Below are 26184 nucleotides of genomic sequence, written 5' to 3'. Positions count from 1 at the left end.
CCTCGGGGCTGAGAAAAGCCCAGCCTTCTTTCTAGAGATGGTGGGATGTCTGGCAGTGGTTCACACAGTTCAAACTTGATGGGGCACCTGGCTATAGTCACAACAGCAGGGCCAGGTCAGCCGCTGGGACCTCTCCCCTGGACAGTTCCAGGCTGGCACTTCTGCACTTGTGGTGACAGCTCGGCAGAGAAGAGGAGGTGGTGGACAGGGATGCCTCCTACAGTGAGGGAGCCAATATGTGCTCGTTTCTGGTTTCAACAGCTTGACCTGGACGTGGTGCTCGCGACGGAGGCGTGAGCAAGAGGGGAGGGGGCAGACAGGAGGGGCAGCAAGGGGTGGGGTCCCACAGCCACGGGAGGGCTGTGGAGAGGCCAAGACAGCGGTGGAGGCTGGTGGCCACTGGTGCAGGAGCAGGACAGACAGGGGGCCCAGGCGACACTAATGAGGCCTGGGGCCTGGCAGAGAGCCGCTCACTGAACGTGCCCACCGTGGGGCCCAGGCCAGGACAGGAGGCAGAGAGCTGGAATCTGTCTTTATTGGCTGCAAGACTTCACACACACAGGCCCAGTGCCAGGCTCAGACCTTGTTGAAAGCAGCAACGTCGACGCTCTGCACCTGTGGAGAGGGAGGCTCGTGTTCACGAAGGCCCACGTGCTCCTGCCACATGCCTGGCCTGGCCGGAGGTTCACTTGGGGACCCCACCGTGTGTGCCTGCCCACTCACGTGCTCCTGGAACTTGGTGATCTCCTCTTCCAGCAGGTCTGTCCCCACCTTGTCGTCCTCCACCACACACTGGATCTGTAGCTTGTGGATGCCGTAGCCCACCGGCACCAGCTTGGAGCCCCCCCACGTCAGCCCGTCCATCTGGATGGAGCGCACACAGGCCTCCAACTGGGCCATGTCTGTCTCGTCATCCCACTGGGGAGAGAGGTGGGGGACTGGGGTCAGAGCACAGTCTGAGTTTACACCTGCCCGGCCCCGCCCTGACCTCTCCAGGACCCCAGGGCACAGGGTGGGGAGGGTCAGAGGTGAGCCACTCACAGGCTTGACATCCAGGAGGATGGAGGACTTGGCCACCAGGGCAGGCTTTTTGGTCCTTCTTCTCAGCGTACTGCCGCAGCCTCTCCTCCCGCAGCCGGGCCGCCTCCCTGTCCTCCTCCTCGTCGCTGCCAAACAGGTCGATGTCATCATCCTCGTCATCCTCCGTGGCAGTGGCCACCTTCCTGGCAGGGGGCTCCACTTGGCGCATGGGAGACACGTGCTGCCATAGGGGACAGGAGGCTGAGGCCCACGCAGCCAGGGACCCAACTACACACCCTGCCCGGCAGGGTGAGGGCACCAGGGCCCGTGTATGTGAGGGCCTCCTGCTCCTCAGTGCCAGGCATGCGGTCCCTGGGTGTGGGGAGGGCACTCACCTGCGTCTGTGGGGCCGTGGCTCGGTGGGCTGGCGAGCTCTTCTCCAGTGCGCTCAGCCGGGCCTCCAGCTTTGAGACAGCCTGCTGCAGATCCTGCACCACTGTGGGAGCAAAGTGGGTGCTGGTCAGAAGGCAGGGGCAGGGTGGGGTCCCCCACCCATCAGGCCCAGGGCCTCACCCCCTCGCAGGCTCTGGTTCTCCACTTCCAGGCTGGCAATCCGGACGACCAGCTCACTGTGGTCTCCACTGGGCCCACTGGTGGCCCCAGGCCCCGAGCTCTGCAAGGCAGCAGGAGAGGGTGGGCTCAACACCTCAGCCATTCAGAAGCAGAGCCCCAAGTTGGGTGAGAAGTTCGTCAGCCCCACGGGGTCCACCTGCCCCAGGCAAGTGGGGAGGAAGCCCTGCACGTGTGAGACCAGGGACACCCTTGGCTGAGCAGACAGCACAGGACAGGAAGCAGGAGGCCCAGGGCAGCCCCAGAACAGAGGCAGTGCGGAACTGAGCCACAGCTGCCGTCGCCCGGCGGGGTAGAGGGAAGCAAAGGACTTAAAGCCCTTGGGTCAGCCTGGCCCAGAGCCTCATGAGGACTGGGCAGCACAGCCTTGAGCTGGAAACAGGAGGGGATGGCAGTTGAGGGGCCCACTGGGAGCAGGAGGAAGGAGCATGCCAGAGCAGGGGGCAGCCACCTTGCAGCAGCCAGCGCCACACCCTGCCTCCCTCAAAAGCTCCGAGTGACCAGGGACCCTGGCCTGGCCACCAGCCTCCTCTGGTTCCTCCCTGACTGGGAGCCCTGTCATCTGACCCAACAGCGGGGCCCAGGGAGCTCACCCCCCAGGTGTCATGGCTCAAATTACCCCCTGGGGCCTACAAGCAGGCCACTCAGCACCACCACACTGCAGTGGAACGGCTCCAACGACAAAGCATGGTCACTGGGCCCTTTCCCATGGCCACTGCCCTTCTCCAGTGTCCAACGACAGTGAAGACCTTGAGCCTGGGGCCCGCCCACCCACCAGGCAGCCACAGAGCAAGCCATGTGGCCTCCTCCTCTGATCTGCACACCCCCAGGCCACTGCCAACAGAGGACACACTGACAGCACCTGGCTCCCTGCCCACGGACCTGGGGCGGTACTAGGCCGACACTGTCTCCTGTGACCCACCAGCTCCTACTGCATCGAAATCTCGTGAGAGCTGGCCAAGTGGCGCCGTGCTGCTGGGGAAGCAGTGCTGACCAGGCCCTAGGACCGGGGTGGGCTCTGCTCACTCCATTCCCCTCCTTTTAGATCAACCTACATGTCCATCCCCAACTTGTCCCCATAACCTCCTACTCTGGTTAGCAAATGCCAACAGCATCCACCTGCCAGTTGACCGCCCTCGCCACTGCCACAGAGCACCCAGCCTCTCCAGCCTGCTTCCCACAGCACTCAGCTCCCAATACCACTCCCACCAAAACCCTCCAGCAGCCCCACCGCACAGGGATGAAATCCAGAACCACCTGTTCCCTGCAAGGCCCTGACCACCCTTCCTGCTCCACCAGCCTGCACGCTCCGGCCCGGACCCCTCTCAGCAGGCTCACCTGCCAAGCAAATGCACCAGGGTCTGGCGGCAGGCTGGAGCCTGCTGCCCGGCATGTCGGCCCAGCCCCGGGGACCTCCCAACACAGCCCTGGTGACAGCACTGAGTGGGAACCGACGGTTGAGGATGCAGGCTCCGGGCAAGGCCCCACCTGCTGCAAGGCCAAGAGGAAGTGGCGGGGCAGAGACCGGACTGGGGGCCACTGGGTCACCACTGCCCAGCCCACAAGCCCGTAGTCACTGCATGGCTTCTGTGCCTGAGGGCCACCCTGCCCACTGCTACTCGGGGCAGAAAGTCTGGCAGCTCAGTGAGGCGGGCCCAGGCCACCCGGTCCAGTCGCAGACCATGATACAATAGGCAGCCACCTGGCAGCCTCAAGGGCAGACCCACACTAAGGTTTTGAATCCAGGACCCTCCACTCCTGCCTCTAGCCCTGTGCCTGTCACCTCGCAGTTTGTGGGAACCTCCGGAGACGGCAGGTGCTGAGCCCCACCCCACCCAAGTCCAAGCACGGGGCTGGGCCGCAGCATCCCTCCTGGGTTCCTTGGCAGCTGAATGATGCTCCCCTGAAGTTCACGTGGGGGCCCCACCACTAGGGCCTCAGAGTGGGGGCTTACTCGGAAACAGTAATTAATCATGAGGAGTCGTTAAGTGGTCCTAATCCCGTAACTGGTGTCGTCATAAGAAAAAATGTGGACACAGATGTGACAGAGACACAGGAGGAAAACAGCCTTCTACACGCCAAGGAGAGAGGCCTTGGAAGGCACCAACCCCCGCACACCTTCATCTCGGAAGCTGACCCTCCACATCACGAGAAGGTAAGTGTCTGTTCCTCCTGCCACCTGGTCCGCGGGGCTTCACACAGCAGCCCAAGCAGACCTGCCCCCAGGCCCAAGCAAGCACCCACGTGCTTCCCCCAAAGACCAAGACCCTGCCACTGACCCCAGTGGCCAAGGCCCCAAGGCCCGGTGGGGGAAGAGGTCCGCAGCCCAGGAAGCTCCAGGGCCACAGCCCCCAGAGTTGCTGAGCCCCCAGCACTGGCCTCCTGGGCACAGGAGCCTGACGCACCTGGCCTGAGTGCAAAGACCTTGTGCCACCTCGATCCCACGTCTGCCTGGCCTGAACTGTGTTGAGCAAAGCAGAGGGTGGCGGGTGGGACTTGGGGCTGCTGGATGGAAGACAAGGCAGGAGCCAAGCACAGAGCACGGTCTGCTGGGCACCACTTCCTGGGGACACTCACCCAGGTCTGCCCAACCTACAGCCAGGACCTCCTGAACCAGCTGTGGCCAGCAGAAGGTTCTAAAACCTGGCCCCATACCAATCCCCGAACCCTGTAAAAAGGTGACCTCGTGGCAAAAGGGACTTTGCAGATGTGATGAAGCTGAGGCTCTGGGCGTAGGGAGATCACCCGGTGTCCACCGGGGAGGCCAGGGTCATCACAAAGGTCCACATAAGAGCCAGAAATGTGGCAGAAACTGACGTCAGAAGCCACGGGCCAAGGAACGGGGGCAACTCTCTGAACCATGGCATGTGCCACCCTCTCCTGCGTTCCTGAGCCGGGAGAGCAAGCCCAAAGCAAGAGGTCTCCGGGTCTGTGCCTTGGGGTGCACCCTGCAGGATGAGGGGGCCCACACTGGCCCCACAGGAGTGGCCAAGGCAAGGTGGGGCATCCCAGGTGACCGCCAGCCAGCTCAGCAAGGACACAAGAGGAAGAACATCTTCTCTGGCGGTGTGGGAACACAGCCCTGCACACCCTACGCTAACTGCTCCAAGAGGCCAAAGTAGTCAGCAGCGCGGGGGAGGAGCAGGGGCGCGGGGAGGGGGGGCGGCGGCCTGCGGTACGCACCCCAGCGAGGGACTTCTGGATGTTTTCTCTGGCTCTCGCGATGTCACGGAGGATCACACTGGCGCCGTTCTCCTGCAGACAGTGCAGAAAAACACCAGTCTCTCTTTTTCTTTTTTAAATTTAAAAAAAACTCAAAAAAAACCCAGACTCATGTGAGGAGAGCAGGGAACTGCTGCACAGGATGCGCTCAAGGGGCCAGAGGACAGACGAGAACAGAGTCCTGGGCCGCAAAGACGGGGCCCGCGGCGCGGGCTCTGCAGGCCCGGCCGGGCCGGGTCCCGTGGGCCCCTGGGAGCGCCCTGCGCAGAGATGAGGGCAGCTCCAGCTCCCCGGGAACCAGCCAGACCGCCCTCCTCCGGCCCGCCAGCAGCGGCTGCGCAGAGTCCCTACCTGGCGTGAGGAGCCGGCCACGGGCCCGTTCATCTGCTCGTAGAACCTCCTTTCTGCATCGTCGTACTTGAACTTGTCGAACCAGATCTTCTCGTGCACAAGGAAGTTTGTGGCCATTTTCCTGTCAGGAAGGGGAGGAGAGACTAAGACAGCCTGGCTGGGAGAGGGTGCTTCCTCGCAGGCCCCAGGGCGGGCCTGCACGAGCGCCCTTTCCGACAGCCCAGACCTCAAGGGTGCCAGGCAGGCTGTCCCATCCTTGGGTGACAAGGGCTCCAGGCCCCGAGCAGAGCACCAGCGGTTCCTGGCACAGACCACAGTGAGCCCATAAGCCCCTACCCCTGCCCCCCACCTTGGACTTCCTTCCGTTCTAAGGCCCATGGTCCCCGGGCCTATCCCCAAGGCCAGCAGCTCTCAAAGTACAGCCATGAACCTCCAGGGGTTCCCAAGATCCTCCCTTTTCCAATCACACATTTGTTCAAGGCTGAATTTGTCGATCAGACAACGTACACCAGCAGACTGAATGCACAAGCAGGTGCAGGGATCCAGCTGCCTTCTATTAAGCCAGACACAAGAAATTTGCAAAAATGTAAAACAAGGCCACCCTATTTCCTAGATCTTTTTGTTACAAGGAAACTATTTCTGCAGAAATATGTTAACAAATAACGACCTTATTATTTTCCAACAAATAACCTCCTGTGTTTTATCACCAACATGGTAGAAATCCATGGTAGAAAGCTCTGGCATCCTGAGACCAGCAAGTCTGAGAATGGCTGGCGAACTCTGGCCTGAGAGGCGGGCGCAGCCACCATCTGTTTTGGCAAACTGGAGCACTGGCACGTCGCAGCAAGACAGGGGAGCTGCCCCAGACCCAAGCACAGGGTCCATCCTCTTCTCCCTCTGGCCCTTCACGACAACCCTGATGCCACAGGACTGTCCTGTCCCTCACTGAGTGTGACAGAAAAGGACCCAATCCCACCAGCTCTCTGTGCCGAGGACCCCAGGCCATCACCGGACCTCGCCAAGTGCCCCTTGGTGACAAGAGCTCCCCTCTGTGCCCCGCCCCCATGAGGCGCCACCATGAATCCAGCTTTAGTTCCATGATCTGCCCCCATACTCCCAACAGGGAACACCCCCAACCCCCCATGTCCTGGCCCCTCACACCAGGGCCCAGATCCTCTCAAACCAGCTCCCCACTGAGGAGCAAAGGGGCTTTTGCTGGGAGTCACGCCCAGGGAGGCCTAACTCCCTGCTGACCCCGCCTGCACCACAGGCTCTCTCCCCACTGCTGCGCCTCCAATCCAGTCCTCTCCCCTGAGCCCAGCTGGCTAAGGGGCCCCTTCCACAGCCAGACACTGGCCTTGCCCACCCCTCCCCTCTCCTCCAAGACCCCTGAGTACACAGGCTGAAGGCCAGTTGGCCTCGTCAGTGGGTGTCCTCCAGACTCAGGCCACTGGCATGTGCTGGTGCACCCGAGATGCCCACCTCCCCTCAGAGGTGGTTACAGGGTAGACAGAATTCCCAGGCAGGCCCAGTGAGGCTCGGGCCAGGCTTCATTGCTCCCTCTGCCAGGCCTATAGTTGCCAGGCCAAAAGGGAAACCCTGCCCAGGACAAACTCAGCCCTTCCCTCCACCAACTCGGTGGGGGTGACCAGAACTCAGTGACCCCCAAGGGTGATCCTGGAGACCGCAATGCCCCAGGAGGAGAGAGCCACCCCTGCCCAACCCGCTCCAGCATCCAACTCAGTGGGGTCCAGGAATCAGGAAGAGGCCCGCCGGGGTGGAGGTAGGAAGGGGACCATGCTGGCCTCAGCCCAGAAGCCTAGGCATCCACCCAACATGTTTCTCCTACTTGGATCTCAGGCTGGACACGGAAGGGCCAGACCAGGCGCTGGGTTGGCGGGCCAGGGATGCGGCTTCGAGGCGCCAGGCCGTGCGCAGGGCCTCAGCAGCATGGTGGCGGCACTCAGCGCTGTCGTAGGTGGGCTTGCTGAGCCAGGGGGCCTCGGCATCCTTGTGCAGGAAGTACCAGTAGGGCAGGGCTGGAGGGGGCCTCCCCGTTGGCCCGTCGCTGCTCCAGCCGCTTGCCTCCCACTGCGCTGCGGCCCCGCCGGTCTTTGCGGCCCCGCCTGGCGCCCTCAGCCTGGCCGGCCCGCTCCCGCAGGCGCACCTTCCCAGGAGGGTGGCCGTCAAACATGGCCTCGTAGAAGCCCCTCTCGGCTGCGTCGTACCGCGGCTTCTCGAGCCACACCCCCTGCACGAGCGCCTGCAGGCTGCCCAGTGGGGGCTGGTTGTTGGCCGGAGGGCTGGGCTGGCGGATGAGGTGCAGGTCCGGGGCGGCTGCCTGCTGGCCTGTGTCGGGAGCTGCCTGCTGGCCGCCCCCCTCTACAGCCAGCAGCAATGCCTGAGACCATTCCACGAACGCCCGCTCTGCCTGGTCAAAGGAAGACTTGTTGACCCAGATGCCCCAGGTCACGTGGTGGCAGGCAACCTGGCTTCCATGGGTGCAGGGACCCCAGGGGGCCTGGGCAGCCACGTCTGCCAGCCTCTGGTGGTAGGAACTCTCTGCCTGGTCAAAAAGTGGCTTGTCCAGCCAGACGTGGTCGGCTGAGAGGCCCACGAGGGCCAGGTCCGCCTGGCTGAGCCAGCCCTTCGGGGAGCGCTTCCTCTTCTTCTGCAGGGGCTTCTTCCCGTTGGGGCTCTTCCCGCGGTCGCTCCTGCTGCCGTCGGGGGCGTCTGCCTCCTCCACATCCTCCCCGCCTGGCCCGTTCACAGCCGGGGCTGCGGCCAGGAGCTGCTGGGCGGTGGCGGGGGCGGTGGCTCGCACAGCCTCGTGCTCGTGGAAGGGCCCCTCGGCTTCCTCATACTTCTGCTTGTCCTCCCAGACGGTCTCCAGGGCACAGGAGGCCTTCCCGCTCCTCATCTTCACGCAGCGTTAAAAAGCAAGCAGGAGAAGGCAGTTGCAACACCGCGAGCCGTCTGCAGACGGCGCCCCCACCCCCCTGCTCAGCCTGACTGGCGGGGCTGCGGGGGACGCCCGCTGCGGAGGTGCCTGGGGGTTCTGTGAGGCAACAGGCAAAGACCCGGAGTGGAGTGCACAGGCAACCCCGTGAAGCGACTGACACACACGTACACATGCGTGTGCTGTGTGTGCCGTGTGTGCATGCATCCTCCCAACTGCAAAGCTTGTCTTTTCTGATCCAACGGGCAGGGCACCCAGGCTCTCCAGAGGGGTCTGGGGAACACTTCCCAAACATCTTTGGCTACAGAAGCCTTTCCTATGAACCTCCAAGGAGGGCAGCCAGATAAAATACAGGACGCACTCACTTGATTCTCACATCAATGGCAAATGACTTTTAGAATGAATATGTCCCGTGAGACATCTGAGACTCTTATACTGAAACGTTATTCGCTGTTCATCTGAAATTTTAACTGGACGTCCTGTGTTTTTGCTAAGTCTGGCCACCTCCCAGAGGCACTGGGGTTTCTGTTTTATAGACATGCACTTGGTGGTCTTGGAAGATGGCCCCTCACGGTGCCCGGGCCTGAGTCCCCCACACCCGCATGGCCACCCCGCCATCCTGAGCAGGGCATATCCCGAGAGGAGCTGTGAGGGTCTGAGACGAGGGGCAACCTCCCAGTGGGCAGCTGGGAGCAGAGGGTGTAGTGCCCAACCCCACAAGGTCACATCAGGAGAGACACCAGGAAGTGACCATCTCAAAGGAGAGGAGCTCAGGCAGGGAGTGAGGACCAGTTTCCCTGGTCAGTGGCAGCTGCTCCCCGATCAGGAGGCAATCAGCTCACATGTGTGGGTGCACCCGAACTAAAAGGGGCCACGTGGGAACCTCCAAGTACTGTCCTCGGATGCAGGGACCCTCCTCTCATCAGCACTTCTGGTGTAAGGGCTCTGTCACTGGGACAGTGGGAGAAGGGAGTGGGGCTTTGCACCCCACCCGCTACTGGGGCGGGTGGGCAAGCCTCAGCTTAGAGGGACCTGTGTCATCCGCTGCCCCAGAGGCCCTGACTCTGCCTCACGCTACCTTCACCCCAGATGGCAAACTCTTCCCACCACTCAGTCCAGGGTCTACGCCCCCTTCCTAACACCCCCTAACAAAACGAAAACCCAGTTCCTATTACTCTGTGGGACATGGGGGCTAAGTCCCACCCCTGCCCTGGACTTCAGGGAGATCCCCCCTCGTGCTCTGAAGGGGCACGCTGGGGGGCCCTCTAACAGCACATGCCGCAGGCCTCTTATGGCAGGGACTGAGGCCCCAGGCTCAGAGAAGTCCCTCCTGAGGGAGAGGCCCTGCTCCAGTGTGGGCCCGCGGGCTTGAGCCTTCCTCCTTAGGCTGGAGGCAGCACTTACCAAGGCCAGGCTGACGGCAGAGGCAGTGGTGGGAGGTGGTAAGTGTGCCCAGGAGGGGGGGCATTGTGACATCACCCACTGCCCTCTGACAGCAAGCTCCTGGCTGACCCCTCACCAGGGCAGGTCTGGGCTGGTCCAGTCCCTTCAGCCCTGCCCACCAGGCTGAGCCCCCAGCGCCAGAGTCCCACATAAATCTACTGACTTAAACATTGTCCTTGCTCCTGACATCAGACTAGGCTCTGCTCAGAGCTGAGGCCGCAGCTCAAGATGCCCGTGAGCCAGGGACAGGGTCTGGGACCGGGGGCTGGCAAGGCTGCAGCTCCAAGCCATGCCTACAGACGGTGCTCAGGGGATGCCCACCCAACTCACAGGCAGGAACTGGCTCAGCCCAGGAAAGCCGAGCCCACACCGACAGGATCGGACTCTGCTCCAGACAAGGAAACTGAGGCCTGCAGCCTGGCCCCACAGGTATGTGAGGACGGCGGGCAGGTTGAGGGCCAGTCTGGGGGTCTCTGGGCTCAGGTGAAGGGAACACAGCGGGCTACTTACTTTCACTTTGATCTCCTAGGACAGCATGAAGAGAAAGCAGCAAGGTTAGAGGCAGTCAGACAGGGCGGCCTGAGCAGGCTGGAGGGCCTTTTCAGACGCTGCTCGGTGAGGTAGCGTGGAGGCGAGGGTGATGGAGAAGACACAGGGCGAGACCCACCACCAAAATCCCAGGAGGTGGCTGGGTCCACTGCTCAGGGCAGCACTGCTCCATCCTCATGTGAAATGGGCAGATCCTGGGGGGCACCATCTGAGTGCCCCTCCCACCGCTCCCCACCAAGCTGAGCCAACGTGGGAGAGGGGAGCCAGCACTAGGCGTCCCCACTGTCCACCTGGAGCCGTGGCTGTGGAGGGGATCCCCCTCTCTGCACAGCCACTGGGTCCAGACCGCTGGACCAGGCCCAAGATGACCTTGTTGAAGGTCTCAGCAGCCACCAAGCCCCAGTGCCTTCTCCTTCAGCAGGGCCACTGCTGGGGCAGGGTGAGAGGCTAGGTGGGCAGGGTGCCACTGTCCCCGCAGGCTCCCACCAAAGCACTCTCAGGGACACAATGCCTTCCTGGTGTGCACAAAAGGACAGGTGGGGAGACACTAGGTGCCCCACCCGAATCCGTAGGAGGCAGCAGCCCAGGAGCTGGGGGAACCACACACATCAGCAGCGGATCTGTCCCGCTCTGTCCCAGGGGCCCCCAGCTGCCCAGTGACTAGAGACCTGAGGATCTGTCCCTCCTCCCATAGGAGCCCTGCCACCCATGCCCCTGCCCTCCCGTCTACCCCACACTGCAGCCAGCGCTGGAGCGCCTGCATCAGCCACCACTGGACAGGGATATACAACGTGCCCTGCGGGAGCAGGGTGAACACAGGACATCAGCAGGTGGAAGTGCACAGGAGGTCATGGTAGGCTCCTTGCAGACACCCACCGCTGGGGCTTCTCAGGTGATGAGGTTCCCAGGGGGAGGATGTGGCCAAGCACTGGGTGAAGGAGGGCTCTCCAGACACCACAGGAGAGCATCACCTGAAGGCTAGCCACACACAGTGGAGTGCCTCCTGGCGTGAAGCCAAGAGCACCCAGAAAGACTCCACGGGTGGGGGGATAGGCAGCTCTCAGAGTCCCCTGCCTTGCTGCTGGGTCTCCCAGGACAGGTGACACAGCCCCCTAGCATCAGATGCAAAAGCCCACCTCCACTCCCTGTCCCTGAGTGCCTCCAGGTTCCATGAGACCCATCTCTTCCTGGAGAAAAGCAAGTCTGAGTTTGAACACTTCCTCTCGAGGACAGACACCTCAGCCTAGAGCCCTAAAGTCAGGATGCCGTGTGCCTACAGGACAGCGGGCCCTGCTCTGCTGCACTTCCCCCAGCCAGAACAGAGCGGAGCCCCGGGAAGAGAGCTCCCAGACGCCAGGCAACTAGCCTCAGGGGTCCCTCCCACTCACCGGCCCGCCGCTAAGGCCCAACCCCTGGTCCATAAGGTGCATTAAGACCGTTCCCACGAGAGGGGGCAGTGAGGTGGTGGGAGGCCCTGGAGGCACTGCACCCGACCTGGCCACGAGGACCTGTGGTGGAAGCAGCGATGCAGCAGTTCCTCTGCAACCCTCCCAGCTCAGCACCCAGTGCAGAAAGCACCCACGGCTGTGCCAAGACAGACACGTTCTCCAAAGCCTGTGCTGGGACTCAGGGCCCTTCTTGGCCTCTGTCCTGGAAGGGCAGTTCTTGCAGTGCCAAGACAGGGAACCTAGCAGCAGCCCCCACCCTGGATACTCCTGGCTGGAAAGTCTTGAAGTAAAGCGAGGACACAGACTGGCAGAGCCACACCAAGGTGCCAGGGAGCCCAGAGGCCCCAGGAGGCTGGGTGAATGAGGAAGGTTTCTGGGAGGGGTGGGGGTTGTCCCCTCCCCTGGCTCTGCCTTCTGCACCTTCCCATTTCCCAAACACTGCCCCAGGTATCCCCGTGCTCACATCATCTCATCTCAGTCGCACACAAAGAAGGACTCCCGCATCATCCACCCAGGGAATCAAAGCTCTCTCCACCTTCCACAGGAAGTGAGAATGGGTGTGAACTGCAGGCAGACAGGGGTGGGGTCCCCCCCCCCCCGCTGTTGCGGTCTAGACCACTGCTGCACAATAGAGCTTCCCCACGGGCGGTGTCCGGGAGGGCAGTGGTGGGCACTGGCCATGTTTCAGGCGATGAGAACAGTGACACAGTGGGGCTACTGTGTGGGAGTGATGCCCTCTGCTTTTCCTTAGGCGGTAATGCCATGCCCCAAATTCCTAGTCAGATGCTTTCCTACCTCTGACTCCTGGACAGTCCAGCACCACCCAGAAATGCCAACCTGCCCTGCTGTCTGTGCTGCAGTGCCATGGCCTTCAGTTCTATTTGTCTCAGTTGGTGCTGCCCTGGTCTATCTACCCTGACTGCCAGGCACCTCTACGCCCTTCCCTGTGGGCAACTCCAACACTGCACCTGCTTTGTTAACCATCCTGTGTACACCTGATTTCTCATGTATGCCTCCAAGCCTCACAGCTGGGAAACAGGAGTTCGGGAAACCGTAGCTCCAGGTGAGGTGAGGACCTGGCAATCTGTGTCTCACTGGTGCCTGTACTTCATGCCAATGTCACACTGCTGTCCACTTTGAATTTACACATGTAATCTTAAAACATCAGCACAGGGCCAGGGCTCAGACCAGCATTTCTTGCTTGCCCCCTAAAAAGCTGACACCAGAGCACAATACGTTGGAGATATTCACAACGTGATCTTTTTTAAAACACCACCTTCAAGAAACCTCCACTCACAAACACTGATCAAGCACGTCTGCCCACCTTTGCTGAACCCTGCAGCCTCACCCAGCTCCCCAGCAGTGGAGCCAAGGAGGCTGGTCCTGCACCAGCCTCCTCCAGAGGGCAGTCACCCCACTGACCACGAGAAGACACCACTCTGCCCAGGCTCCCATGAGGCCCAGGGCTGACTGCCCTGCAGAGATGGCAGAGCACCTGCTCCTTGCAGTTTGTGTGCCAGGCACTCTGCAAGGAGCTTTTTCAGGGAACAGCTGCCAACAGAGCTGGGCACAAGGGGCTCAGGAACAACTGAGTCACATCTGAACCAGCCCACTTACCGGCTGATGGCGCCCAGAGGAGGTCGGGCTGTCAGGGCCGCTTCTGAGGTAACACCAGGCATCCTTCCCTGACCCAGACCAGGCCTACTCCCTAGCGGGTTACCTGCCAGGGTCAATGTAAGAGGTGCTCCCGCAACAGGCAGGGACCACCCCAAATTTAGCCATACAAATAACTCTCTTGCTCTAGGGTAGCCCTTGATTCTGCAAACCCTGCGGTGCTGCCTCCATCGAGTCCCCACCCCTGCCACCCCCTTGGCTTTCCCTTCTTCGTTCCATTTAAAGAGCCCGTTTTCCAGGAAGGCGACACTCTCCCCTTCAGACACTGGCTTGACACCGCTTCCTGCCCGGACCACCTTATCCAAGTCAAGGCCTTCGGTCACTCTCAGAGAACGCTGTGTGTTTCTTTCTAGTCACTCAGCAATCACGTCCTTATTTCCTGCATTCACGAGCTGTCAAGGTTTCCCGAAGGTTGGGCCCGCGCCTGTCCTCCGAGGCCCAGAGCCGGCGTGCAGGAGGTGCTCAGTAAACGCGGACAAAGGAAGCGCTACAGGCCCGGGCCACAGCTAAACAGGCGTTCCTGTCATCCACCGAGGCGCCGGCCAGCGCGGCCGGCGCAGTGTCACCGCCGCCTTCCCGCCGGGGCCGCCTCAGGGGTCCAGCCAACACGTGGCCCGCGGGCCCCGCCCCTCTGCGCTCCCCGCCGGCGCTGCACTCGGCCCGGCGCCCCGGAGTCGAGGACGGAATCGCCGGCGCAGTGCGGACCGCCCCTTCCCCGGGCCCTGGGGCCTGGCGGCGAGAGCCGCGGTACTCACTCGCCAGCCAAGGACGCGGCGAGCAGAGATGAGGGTTCGGCGGCGCCGGACGGCAGAGGAAAGGGAGGGCCGGCCGCGCCGCGCACGGGAAATGAAGCGGCGGGGTCTACCACGCGCCGGGCCGCGGGGGAGGCGGCTCGCGCGCACGCTCCGCCTCGCCGCCGGAGCCCTCCGCGCAACGCTCCCCACGGGTGTGATGACAGAAGCCAAAGCGGGGCCACCAAGGGGCCCACTCTTTCCCAGAGGAGCGGGAGCAAGCGGCCGGGCACGGCGCCGCACCTGCTCGCCCCCCTCCGCCGCGGCTCCAGTGGCCTCGTCGGGCCGGGGCGGGGCCGACCGGCCGGCACTTGTCGGGTGACGCGCGGCGCGGGGCGGGGCCAGGAGGGGCCAGCGCGCCTGCGCGCGCCGAGCGGGCGAGACAAAGGGGAGGGCCCGGCCGACCCCGCCCCCGGTGCCCCGCCCCGTGCGGCCGGCCGGGCGGGCGTATGGCCCCTGATCCGGTACCCCCGTCGCTGCCGCCGCCGCCATGTACCCCGCGTGTCCCCCGGCCGGCCCGGCCCCGCGTCGCGGCCGCCGGCCCCCGCCCGGTCGCCCCGCGCAGCCGCTGCGACCCCCCACGCCTGCCCCGGTCTCCGCTGCGCGGCCCCTGCCCCCTGCACCCGGGCCGCGGCCCCGCGTGGCGGTGAAGATGGCCTTCCGCAAGGCCTACTCCATCAAGGACAAGCTGCAGGCCATCGAGCGCGTCAAGGGCGGCGAGCGGCAGGCCAGCGTGTGCCGCGACTTCGGCGTGCCGGGCGGCACTCTGCGCGGCTGGCTCAAGGACGAGCCCAAGCTGCGCTGGTTCCTGGAGCAGCTGGGCGGCGAGGTGGGCACGCAGCGCAAGAAGATGCGGCTGGCCAACGAGGAGGAGATCGACCGCGCCGTCTACTCGTGGTTCCTGGCGCTGCGCCAGCACGGCGTGCCGCTGTCGGGGCCGCTCATCCAGGCACAGGCCGAGGCTTTCGCGCGCCAGATCTACGGGCCCGAGTGCACCTTCAAGGCCAGCCATGGCTGGTTCTGGCGCTGGCAGAAGCGCCACGGCATCTCCAGCCAGCGCATCTACGGCGAGGCTGAGCCGCCGCCCGCCGGCCCCTTGCCCGGCCCCCCGGTCAAGCAGGAGCCGGCACAGTCCCCCCGCGCTGGCCCCCTGCCCGACTGCGCCTCGAATTTCCCGGCCCCCGCCGAGGGCGGCTACGGCGACGAGCAGATCTACAACGCCAACGTCACTGGCCTCTACTGGAAGCTGCTTCCGGAGCAAGCCGCGCCTCTGGACGCGGGGGACCCCGGCGCAGGGGGCTGCGGCCGTCGCTGGCGGGGAGACCGGGTGACGGTGCTGCTGGCTGCTAACCTGACCGGCAGCCACAAGCTGAAGCCGCTGGTCATCGGGCAGCTGCCAGACCCACCCAGCCTGCGCCACCACAGCCAGGACAAATTCCCTGCCTCCTACCGCTACAGCCCGGATGCCTGGCTCAGCCGCCCCCTGCTGCGGGGCTGGTTCTTCGAAGAGTTCGTCCCGGGCGTCAGGCGATACCTGCGCCGCAGCTGCCTGCAGCAGAAGGCCGTGCTGCTGGTTGCCCACCCACCCTGCCCCAGCCCGGCTGCCAAGATGCCCACCCTGGAGGAGGGCGAGGAGACCCCCAGGAGGTGCCGGCTTGAGCCCCTCGGCTCCCCAGAAGAGCTGCAGACCCCTGACGGGGCTGTGCGGGTGCTGTTCCTGTCCAAGGGCAGCAGCCAGGCGTACATCCCTGCCCCACTGGAGCAGGGCGTGGTGGCTGCCTTCAAACAGCTGTACAAGCGCGAGCTGCTCCGGCTGGCCGTGTCGTGCGCTGGGGGCTCCCCGCTGGATTTCATGCGCAGCTTCATGCTCAAGGACATGCTCTACCTGGCTGGCCTCTCCTGGGACCTGGTGCAGGCAGGCAGCATCGAGCGCTGCTGGCTGCTGGGCTTGCGGGCCGCCTTTGAGCCCCGGCCTACGGAGGAGTGTGCTGGGCAGCCAGCTGGCCAGGCCGAGGAGGCTGCAGAGCACAGCAGGGTGCTCAGCGACCTCACGCACCTGGCAGCCCTGGCCTACAAGCGCCTGGCACCTGAGGAAGTGGCCGAGTGGCTGCACTTGGATGATGATGGCGGGCTGCCCGACAGCTGCAGGGAGGACGCGGGCCCCAGCCGGCCCCCTGTACTGGTCCCTGGGGCCCCTCCACCCCCAGCCAGCCTACTGTCTGTCATGGCGGGCGGAGAGGAGGAGGAGGATGTCACTGTGCCCACTGCAGGGGAGGCCGTTCGGGGTCTGGAGACGGCTCTGCGATGGCTGGAGAGCCAGGACCCCCGGGAGGTGGGGCCACTGAAGCTGGTGCAGCTTCGCTCACTGATCAGCATGGCCCGAAGGCTAGGGGGCATCGGGCCCTCTCCCACAGTTCCTGACGACGGGTTGTGACCCAGCCAGCCCGAGCAGCCCCCCCAGTGGCCTTTCTCCTGCTGCACTTGGAGGGAGGGGACACATCATCTCCCCTTTCCACCTCCTCCCTCCCTTGGGGTGGCCCAGCCCATGGCTCAGGAGTTGCAGGATCCCAGCCCAGCCTGGCTCTGAGGAGCTCTGTAGGTGAAGGGTCATCCCCTCCACTGGTCCCCCTGACTCATGTAGGGGTAGCTAGAAGAGGCCCCGGGCTCCTGCCCCTCCTTCCTGGGCAAGCACACATGTTGGGTCTGTGCTCTTAGCCAGGGCTCCCCCCACGCAGGCCTAGCAGACACACACACACCACAGCACTTTACAGAGCAGTTTGCTGTGTTCCCACCCTGGCCCCTGTGGGGCTGAGGCCTCCAGCCCCACTCCTGCCCACACCTCCTACTCCCTGACCCCTGCCTCCAGGGCCCAGCACTTACACTGGACAGGGGCCGGCACACCCCTCTGACTGGGCTCTGATGCTGCGTGATTCCCACACCATAGCCGCCGGTCGTCTCAGCGGGAAGCACAGCAGTCATTTCTGGTTTTAGTGTATTAAGTCCATTTTTACGGATACTCTCCAGGAACCCAGAGGGAGGGGTGTCACTCCCTAGCCCGGGCCATCTCGGAGGGCGGGCAGCTACGTGGGCTGGAAGGGAGAGCGGGGCCTCCTGAGGCTCCGGACGCAGCAAGGGGTGCAGGTTTGTGGTCCACTCGGATTTTCAATTTTCCTTAAGAAAATTCCATCCTGAGCAGCTCTCATTCTGTGGGGCTGGCGAGCACTAGACCTGGGCCCTGGTGACCAGACCAGTGAGTGGACCAGCCACGGTCCACTTCGTCTGGCTCCAGGGAGCTGCCCCGTGGCACTGACAGCCACACACAGGACAATCCTTGTGCCTTTGCTCCCTCCAGGGCTCCTCCTGCCCAGCTCACCCCCCCCCCCCAGGCTTCCTCCACCCCTGTCTTGGCATTGCTGAGGGTGTGGCCCACAGCCCGGGGATTTGGCGTCTGGGTTGCACATTTTGAAAGGAGAAGGGAAGGGCTCCTGTGTTCCTGTCCAGCTCTCATTCTGCTCCAGCTCTAGATTCAGGATTCCTGCTGGTGACCTGAGGCCGAGATATCCAGATCTCCCAGAGGCTGCTCTGCAGAGATGTCCAGAGCCCTTGTGAGGGGCAGGGGGCCTGGATTTGAGGGGCTGCGTGCATATTGGCACTCTCCCCTCATCAACTGCCTCATCTGTCTGGGGGTCCAAGACTGCAGAGGCTGCAGAGGTGATGTTCGTGGTAGGGAATGGCTGTGCGCTGTGGGGAGGCAGCTGGGGCACCCTTGGAGCAAGGACGTGAACTGTTCCTTGGAACCATCCCTGGTCAAAAAAGTGTATTTGAGAATGTGTATATGTCAAATCTGAAAGCTATGGGAAGGTGTGGAGGATTTGGGAGCAAGAGAAGGGAGGCTTGGCTGGCCAGGCCCCACCTGCTGGGGCCCAGCTGGCACATCCGCTGCCAGCTGTCTCAGGTCCACACACCTGCAGGAGGCAGACTGCAGCTGGACCTGGATCTAGCCAAGCAGCTGGCATCAGGCTTCAGGACAGCTTGCATGTTACTCCATCTGCCTCTCTGGCTGGTAGGGACCCAGCCTGGGGCTCCTGGTCACAATAGCCGGTCTGCTGGGCCTCTGCTCTGCTGGGCCTGTCTGCAGGGGTGTGTGGAGACAGAGACCTCAAGCCCCACGTGGGCAGTGGGTGAGGGCGGCCTCAGCAGTGCCCTGCAGCCGCCATCAGCGCCCCACCTCTTGCTGAGTCTCCCTCTTCTCCCCATGGGCCTGGGTGGGGAGGCTGCAGTTAGTATTGGGAACCAGTGTCAGGACAGAACCTCCTGCCTCCCTCTCCTCACGTCCCACCAGTCTCGTCCCCTCTAGGGAGCCAAGGCTGCACCCTAGGAGGTGGCTCTGGCAAGTCCCCATGGCCCTGGGTGTGCCCTGAGTGAACGAGGCACAGCACAGGATGGCCTGGGGCCTTGGAGATCCCAGGTGGCCATCAGGGTGGGTCTGAGAGCTCTTTCTCTCTGCTGGGCCAGGACCTCCTCTAAAGGTATCCTCTCAAAAATGGAGGTGTTGGTGCTGTGAGGCAGAAGCCATGGGCACTGAGCCCTGCACACGAAGGGGGTGGCTCTGCCCCTGAGGGTGGCCTCAGACATGGGTCCTCCAAGCCGGGGGCCTGCAGCAGTGTGTGGGTGGTGGGCGGGCACCTGGGGCCCCACCCCAGCTCTGGTGGCTGTCACTCCCTCCCTGGGCTCCTCTCAGTGTGAAACCATGGGACAGCCTGGTCAGAGCTTCCCACGGGGGACGCTAGAGGCTGTCTCTGCAGGAGAATAGCCAAAGTGGACCCCAGCTGGGTGGCCTCCCTGCTGTTGGCCTGCTGGGCCCCAGGCCTTTGAGTTTGCCACCCTGGTGCACAGTAAGGAGAGAGAGGTGGTTGATGGCACCAAGGGGGAGGTTGGAGTTGGCGCTGCTAGTGTCTTCAGCAGCCATCACCTGCAGCACTGGGCACCACGCCGGAAACAAGCTTTCTTGCCCTGGAGGGGGACATGTTTCCCTGGTGGGGCGGGGACACCCACAGCCAGGGAGGTGCTCAGGGACACAGCCACCAGCCTCCCCTCCTGCTGTTCACAGTGCTGTAACGATGCCTTGAGGCAGTGAAGGTCACCTTCCAAAAAGTGGCTCTGGGTCAGAGTCACCGTTAGGGCCCCCAGAGGGTTTGGCAGTGGGCATGCAAGGGAAACCCTGCAGATGGAAAGGTGAGCTCGCAGGCTCCTGCTGAAAGCACCCTGACCTGTGGGGTTGGGAGGGCGAGGCCAGGCGGCAGGTCAGAGGAAGCCTGTCTGAGGCCAGCCTTGCCTGATGGGCTGAGTGTGTGCTTAGGGGTGCGGAAGGGGAGCGCCCTCAGGCTGAGGGGTCAGTCCTCCAGTTGGCCTGAGAGGAGGTCAGGGTTGCCAGGGGGAGCCTGCGAACAGGGAGCCCAGGCAGGGTGAGGCTCAGCTCCAGTGGCAGGTCCTAGGGTGGGCGCAGGGTGCGTGTTCTTTCTGGGCCCCTTTCACATCAGCCTCACTGATAGAGTTTACTGGCCAGCTGGGCCCCGTGTGCTTTATAATAAAGGCTGAATGTGTCAACCTCACGCATATCCCTGTTCTAGCCTAATTTTTGTTAACTTGATCCTGAACACATAATTTGAAGAAGTAGGGAGGATACAGAAATGGGACATTGATGAAAGCTCACGTCCACCAACTTCTTGGAAAAGTAATTTCAATCTTACAGTAGAAAGTAAAGAAATGGCCAGCAAGGAATTGATCTGTGACCCTGCCCCCATCCCACCAGCTGCCCTTCTTGGGCTGGTCCCTCCTCAACGAGCATGCCTTGTCACGGTCTGTCACCAGCTGGGCTGGGGGATCACCAGGGCACCTCTCATGCAGGAAGTGGCCTGCTCAGTTCAGGCTGGGCAGAGGTGCATTTTCTGCTCCCCAAGTTGAGCCCATCCTGGTCCCCAGGGATCCTGCTGGAAGATGCATCACTGGGCCCCACAGACATAGCGCTGGGGGTGAGGTCAGAGTTGGTGGGGGGCCCAGTGAGCCCATCCTTGCAGAAACCCTGTCCCCACACCACCTCATCCACCTGCCCCAAACCTCTCTGTGCCAAATGTCCCAGGCCTTGGCAGAGACACGGTTCCAGACCGGGATTTGGTTTCATTGGCCTCCCATTAAACCTTGGTCTCTGTGCTGCTAGGTGGCGTCTTTATTTCCATTTACAGGTACAGAAAGCAGGTGCGGAAACGGACTCAGGCCGACCCTCTAATGAGTGAGGGTCAAGATCAGATGGGCAGCGGCTGGTGAAGGCTGGAATGGGGGCTCCCCCAGGGTGGCAGGGTGGCAGGGCAGCAGGGAGTGAAGGAGAGGCTGCCACCCAGGTGCCTCACCCCATCTTACAGGCAGGAGGACCCTCTGCCTCCAGTCTCAGCTGTCAGGCTGCAACAAGAACTGGCGCCTCCGCCTGGGGGGGGGGGCTCTGTCATGTGGGGAGCCCCCAGAGAGCCCTGGGGGTAGCACAGCAGAGAGCTGCAGGCAGCCCCCCCCCAAAGGCTCCATGTCCTTGCTTCAGGCCCCATGTTCCTGGCTCCTGCCCTGCTGGCCCGTTCGCAGACATGCTACAGACCCAAATCCTGCAGTCGAAGGCCAGGCCACGGGACTCTCAGGACTCTCCAAGCAGGGAAGGGTCAAGGCCAGCTCCATCCGCCACTTGCCAGGAGCTTAGGGTCTGGGGAGGGGCCCAGGACCAGCCATGTTCACGGCTGGCCAGGCCCCGTCCTCCAGCTACCCTCAGACCTCAAGCAGCTCCTTCACTGGCCTACAGAGTCTTCGGAAGGGGCCAGGGAGAGAGGAAGGGAGGGGCGGCACTCGGGGCTGTGGCCAAGTCCAGCGCCCATGTGCCCTATTTCCGGCTGATCTCCTTGGCCCGGCAGGTGGCAGCCTCCACGGCGCTCATGGCGGCTGCACGCAGCCCACCCCGCTCCAGCGCGTGCAGCCCATAGATGGTGGTGCCACCCGGCGTGCACACGTCCGTCCGCAGCTGGGCCGGGTGCTGCCCCTCCTGCAGAAGCATCTTGGCTGTCCCCTGCAGGGAGGGTGAGGATTGGGGTGACTTGGGGGAGGCCGGCAGCCCCTTCTCCAGCTCAGCCCTGACTTCTCATGCACCCCCCACCCTGCCCATCTCAGCCCAGGCTGCCCAGGCCAGCTGTCTCCCATCCCACTGCTCCCAGGAGGCATGCTGACCCATCCTGTCCACACACTCCTCTGGGGCCAGGCAGCAAGGTCTCACCAGCAAGGTCTGGGCAGTAATGCGGTGGGCCAGGCCGCTGGGCATGCCCATCTTGATGGCACCTTCAGCCAGGGCCTCTGAAAAGGCGCACACCTGTAGCAGCAGGGGCGGGGTCAGAGCCAGCTCTCCCCTGGACCCAGCACCCGCCTGGAGAAGGATGGGAACCTTCAGGAACACAGCCCGGCACACTAGTCACCAGAGTGGAGGCCTGAACCCAGGGGTCTGCCCAGAGGCCGGCCTCAAAGGCCCAGGAAGGCACCGATATAGGGAGGGTGGTGCTCGTGGGCAGCCCAGGGACCCAGCCACAGTGGCAGGGGCTCAGAAAGGCCCCACTCTGCCAAGGGCCATCCTGTGAGGGCGGGGGTGGGAGCATGGGGACCCAACAACACTCACAAAGGCCACACCACTGCCACTGAGGCCAGTGTGGACGTCCACATGGGCTTCGGGCACCTCCTCGCATTGCCCGCAGGCCTCTAGCAGGGTCCTCAGGAGCTCAACCTCGCTGCTGCCGGCATGGCGGCCCCGCGCCATCACCAAGGCCCCCTCCTGGACCACGCAGGGCAGGTTGGGCGAGACCCGCAGCACTCGTGCAGTTGGGGGCAGCAGCTGTCCAGTGAGGCTACAGTCAGGGAGTCCGTAGGATCGGGCCTACTGGGCAGGCACCACCTCTGCCAGCACAGGCTCCCCTCCCTGCTTCCCCCAGCAGGAGAAACCTGAACCCTGGCCCCTCAGCCACCCGGCCACCTCTGCAGCAACCCATCCTGGGCCCAGGCACAGCTGGTCTGGGGTGGCCAGGGCTGGGACGCTGAGTCTGGCCAGCAGAGCCCACCCTGGGGTCAGAACCTCAGCCCCACCTAACCCCACGGGCCACTCACCTCCTCCAGGGTGCTTAGAGAGACCCCAGCAGCCACAGACACCAAGATATGCTCTGCGGTGACCACAGGGGCCACCTCTGCCAGGACGGCCGGCAGGACATGGGGCTTGGTGGCAAAGAAGACGAGGGAGCAGCCCTGCAGCACCTCCAGGTTGGAGTGGGTGGTCTGGCAGCCCAGGGCCTGCAGCAGGGAGGCCGGACCAGCCCCAGGTCAGCGAGGCGCCCTCCCGAACCGCAGCCCTCCCTGCTGGAGGCCGCTCTGGGTCCTCATGGGTCTCTCTCGCTGCAAACGCCTGCCCTGCTCCCGGTGTCCAAGATCGCCCAGATGCCCCTGAGTGTCAGCTCCTCCTCCAGCCCTCCAACCCCAGTGAGTGCCCACGACCACCCCTGCCCATCCAACACACACATGTCCACACTCACACACTCCGTACCCAGCCCTGGCCCTCCACAACCTTGACCTTCCTTGTGGCCTTTGACCTTCCCTTCCCCAACCCAGCCTGCCTCAAAACTTTAGTTAAGTAAGCAGCACTTTCCTGGCCCCAAGGAGCATCTCAGAAGGACAGGAGCCAATAGCCACCCTGGGCCCCGGGGGAGCCTCCACTCCAGCCCACTCACCCGGAAGTGGCAGAGGTTCCTGTCAGTGGGCGCACTGGCCAGCACGTGCTGAGCTTCCACTTTTCCTGGAGAGAAAGGCAAAGGTGGGGCAGGGTTGGGGGTGTCAGTGAGGAGTTGGGGAGAAGAAGGAGGAGGAAGAGCCAGCCTGGCAGGCCCCTTCCTGAAGAGTCTCTCAGGCTCAGCCACACCTGGGCCATCCCAAGACTCTCCTGGAAGCAGAGATGGGGCCACAGCATTGGACACATTCGATTTTACTCAGCAGTCATTGCCACCTGCCTGCTGCTGAGTCCAGATGCCCTGCCAGACACAGGGGCCAGGAGCTTGCCTCGTCTCGTGAAGACACATATCCCTCGGACCGCTGCCTGGGGAGGAGGGGGTGTGGTGGGTGGGGAGGCCTGGGGGTGGGGTGGGGCCCAAACGTCCCTGGGACGGGGTGCATCTGCGCTGGGACATCCAAGCAGAGGCTAACTGCCCATTTGGTAGAAATCATCTAGTTTTGTGGGTTCGTGGTTGGGAAGCTCAGATTTCTGTGCGGTCTAATAGAATGGCAGAAGTGCAGCCCCAGCCTGAACAGTGACCGCCACTGTGTGCTGCCTACACGTGCCGGGACTGTGATCCATGTGGACTCTACCCACCAGGAGGCAGGCCAGCTCTCAGGTGTTACAGGTAAGACACCTGAGACCTGCAGTAAACTGTCTTCCGATGATTTTGACCTCTCTGGACCTTGACATGTAGCGGAGGCCACGGAGAGGGCAAAACACCCTACAATACGAAGGATGGAGAATTCTCCAGCTCCAAACGTGCACAGTGCTGAGACTGAGAAATTCTGCAGAACGGCCAGGAGTGCAGCTGGGACACAAACAGAAAGAAAGAGTCCGAGGCTCGACGGGTCAGGCGACTCCACCAAGGTAGGAGGTTGGGGAGTCCCGGGGGATCCAGGCTCTAGGCCAGCCTGGGCGGCCCAAGAGAAGCATCACAAGAGCCACACGCGTTAACTTTACATTTTCCAGTAGTCAGAGTAAGCAAGCAGGAAGAAGCAGGAAAAGTTGAATTGCACTGCATTTTTTAACCAAATATAGCCAAAATATACACGTACTCAATGTTAAAAATGGCTAAGATACGTTACTTTGTGAGCTAGATCTTCCAAATTCTGCGTATACTATACTCCATGCACTCGCCGCACATCTCAATTTCACGTGTGGCTCGAGTCCCACGGGGGGACGGCGGGCTCTGAGCCTCTCCACATCCCCCTCGGGCTGCGCTCCCAGGGAAGCAGTCCCGAGGGGCAGGTCGGCGCTCCGCCCCCGCCCACGGCCGCCCGGCCCTGCTCCACCCTGGAACCCTGCGCGGAGGGCCCAGTGCTGCCGGGGACTACGCCGGATTCATCCTTCCGGGCAGGTGAGCCTCGCCCTCCCAGGCCGCGCCGGTGTCGCATGCCCGCCACCCCCGGCAAGGGGACCCTACACACCCCACGTCCGCGGCGCCCCACCTGCTCGGATGAGGCCTTGCGCGACGGCCTCCGCCATGCGTCCGGCGCCCACGAAGCCCACGCGCCGAGGGAGGGACTCCGCCGCCTCCGCCGCCATCTCACCACCGCGCCGCACCCCGCCCTCGGCCGGGCCAATGGGCTGCGCTGCCCCGCACCTGCCCTCGTCCACCCGCCGCCAGACCCTCACGCCTCGTCCCCTCCCGTCCCGGCTCGGCGCTCTGCCGCCCGCTTAGTAGTTGGTCTCGCCCCCTGGCGGCTCGTTGGCTGGAGAGCTCTAGACGCGGGGAGCCGACGCCGAGGGGGCGGGGCGCCGACGCCGAGGGGGCGGGGCGCCGACGCCGAGGGGGCGGGGCGCCGCAGGGGGCAGCACCGGCGCAGTTCCGCGCGGACGTTTCGGTCCGACTGAGGACATGAGTTCTGTTCTGAGGACCCCGGCGAGCGAGCCTTGATAGGATTGCGAGCGCTTGTGTGATTTCTCAAGTGCAGCTCGAGAGAGGCCATTCAAAGGCGAAGGGTCCCAACCGGTGGGGGCTACTCTGACCTTATCCTAGAAGTCGGTGCCCTGCAGCCCTCCAGGTGGGGGTCCCTCTCGGGGATGCTGCAGAGCCTGGAACACCAGTGATGGCGGTCACTGGGCAGCTGAGCTTCCAAGAGGGGCATCTGACCAGCCGCTGATGAAAACCTGGCAGCCGGAATGTGGACTCCAGCCGATCATCCAGACAGGCCAGGGGCTGGAGAGTGGGACCCTGCTCACGCTGGGTGGGAGCAGCATTCTCAGCGCCCTGGTTTTCTGTTTGGAGCTAAGAGTGGACTCGGGCCTGTTGTACAAGGCTACCTGGTCAGGGCTTGTGGACAGCTCTTTTCCAAGCCGCAGTGGGTCCAGCAAGCCAGGGAAATGTGCGAGCAGGGGTCTGTTGCATTTCTGTGTTTAAGTGGTTTCCACAGGCCTCCCAGGGCGCTGAGGGGAGGAAGCAGGAAAGACCTTCCTGAGGCCTTGGTTCCCAGCAGAGACCTAGCCGGCTTGTTGGCCCTGAGGAAGACAGAGTGCTTGGCTGCGGCCAGGGACCACCTTAGAGACTGACAGGGGTGTGGGCTGTGGGTGTGGGCTTTGCTTGTAATTTTTGCTTGACGTGGGAAAAATAAGGTCTGGAGATCTAAGACTGTAGTTAAAACTGCATTTTAAAGACATTTAGCTATCTTCTTTAAACTCTTACTTTGACTTGTTCTAAGTTCTTTCAGCAACTGCCCCTGCAGCATGGGGCCTGCTCTGGGCCGGGAATAAAAGCCACACAGCAGCGGAATGGACAGCCAAACCCCTACCCTGCAGATCTGCATTCTGGCTTGGGGGACAGCCCCTCCTCAATAAACACACACACACACACACACACAGGACAACCCAGGACACAGAACCACTTTTGGTGTCCTGTCACGCATGTCTGGCCTCTGCTCTGTGCCGGGCCTCCTGCCCACCGTTCTCACCTCGCTGATCTGAGCTCAACTCAGGTACTGCCCCTCCCCCTCAATCCCCGCATGGGCAGACCCTTCATTCACCAAGGGCTGGCACCAGGGGATACCTGGTCCTGGAGCTCCAAGTCCCTGGGGGAAGGACAGGTATCACCAGAGAAGCAAACAGGTAGGGTGGGCCTCGGAGAGGGAGAACCACTTCAGTCGAGACATAAAACGTGGCTAAGCCAGAGAGAAAGGGGGCAGTGACGGGAGCCATGCATGGTCAGTTGGGCACAGGGATAGAGGTTGGGACTGCGTGCCGGGCACAGGGAAGACAGCCAGTGCCGCCTGGATAAACAGAGTTAGT

At 63.0% G+C, this 26184-nt stretch overlaps 3 protein-coding genes across 5 annotated transcripts; 1 reads left to right on the top strand and 2 right to left on the bottom strand.

Moving 5' to 3' along the window:
- Window positions 1–515: 515 nt before the first annotated feature.
- On the bottom strand, window positions 516–14176 carry EEF1D (eukaryotic translation elongation factor 1 delta). The gene is given in 11 exon segments (XM_032467673.1): window positions 516–615; window positions 724–918; window positions 1042–1095; window positions 1097–1261; window positions 1416–1516; window positions 1594–1693; window positions 4834–4905; window positions 5224–5344; window positions 7073–7263; window positions 7265–8143; window positions 14052–14176. Coding segments are annotated over 10 exon segments (1917 nt in total). The 5' UTR covers window positions 14052–14176; the 3' UTR covers window positions 516–576.
- Window positions 14177–14436: 260 nt separating this feature from the next.
- Window positions 14437–19703, top strand: TIGD5 (tigger transposable element derived 5). Its single transcript, XM_032467688.1, has one exon. The coding sequence runs from the start codon at window positions 14578–14580 to the stop codon at window positions 16519–16521; it is 1944 nt and encodes a 647-aa protein (XP_032323579.1). The 5' UTR covers window positions 14437–14577; the 3' UTR covers window positions 16522–19703.
- A 592-nt stretch (window positions 19704–20295) lies between these two features.
- PYCR3 (pyrroline-5-carboxylate reductase 3) lies at window positions 20296–24685 on the bottom strand. Of its 3 annotated transcripts, none has more exons than XM_032467692.1 (6): window positions 24372–24685; window positions 22883–22947; window positions 22269–22448; window positions 21787–21999; window positions 21348–21486; window positions 20296–21189 (listed from the first exon to the last, which is right to left on the bottom strand). In XM_032467692.1, the coding sequence occupies exons 1-6, from the start codon at window positions 24466–24468 to the stop codon at window positions 20915–20917; spliced, it is 969 nt and encodes a 322-aa protein (XP_032323583.1). In that variant the 5' UTR covers window positions 24469–24685; the 3' UTR covers window positions 20296–20914. The 3 variants fall into 3 exon arrangements, with proteins under 3 accessions (XP_032323583.1, XP_032323584.1, XP_032323585.1); XM_032467693.1 differs by having other exon boundaries at window positions 21394–21486; window positions 24372–24679; XM_032467694.1 differs by lacking the exon at window positions 21348–21486 and having other exon boundaries at window positions 24372–24683.
- Between the last annotated feature and the right edge of the window lie 1499 nt (window positions 24686–26184).

This window comes from Camelus ferus, chromosome 25 (assembly GCF_009834535.1).
Source record: "Camelus ferus isolate YT-003-E chromosome 25, BCGSAC_Cfer_1.0, whole genome shotgun sequence".
NCBI lineage: Eukaryota > Metazoa > Chordata > Mammalia > Artiodactyla > Camelidae > Camelus > Camelus ferus.
The sequence above is the reverse complement of the archived record's forward strand: the minus strand, read 5'-3'. Positions and strand labels throughout refer to the sequence as shown.

What these genes read in the sequence shown, in the direction of transcription:
- TIGD5 (XM_032467688.1), top strand. Translation starts at nt 14,578, where the DNA reads ATGTACCCCGCGTGTCCCCCGGCCGGCCCGGCCCCGCGTCGCGGCCGC.
- PYCR3 (XM_032467692.1), bottom strand. Translation starts at nt 24,468, where the DNA reads ATGGCGGCGGAGGCGGCGGAGTCCCTCCCTCGGCGCGTGGGCTTCGTG. An exon ending in GCAAGGCCTCATCCGAGCAG is followed by an intron (nt 22,948 to 24,371) that starts GTGGGGCGCCGC and finishes CTTTCTCTCCAG; the next exon opens with GAAAAGTGGAAGCTCAGCAC. An exon ending in GTGGCAGTGGTGTGGCCTTT is followed by an intron (nt 21,487 to 21,786) that starts GTGAGTGTTGTT and finishes CTGCTGCTACAG; the next exon opens with GTGTGCGCCTTTTCAGAGGC.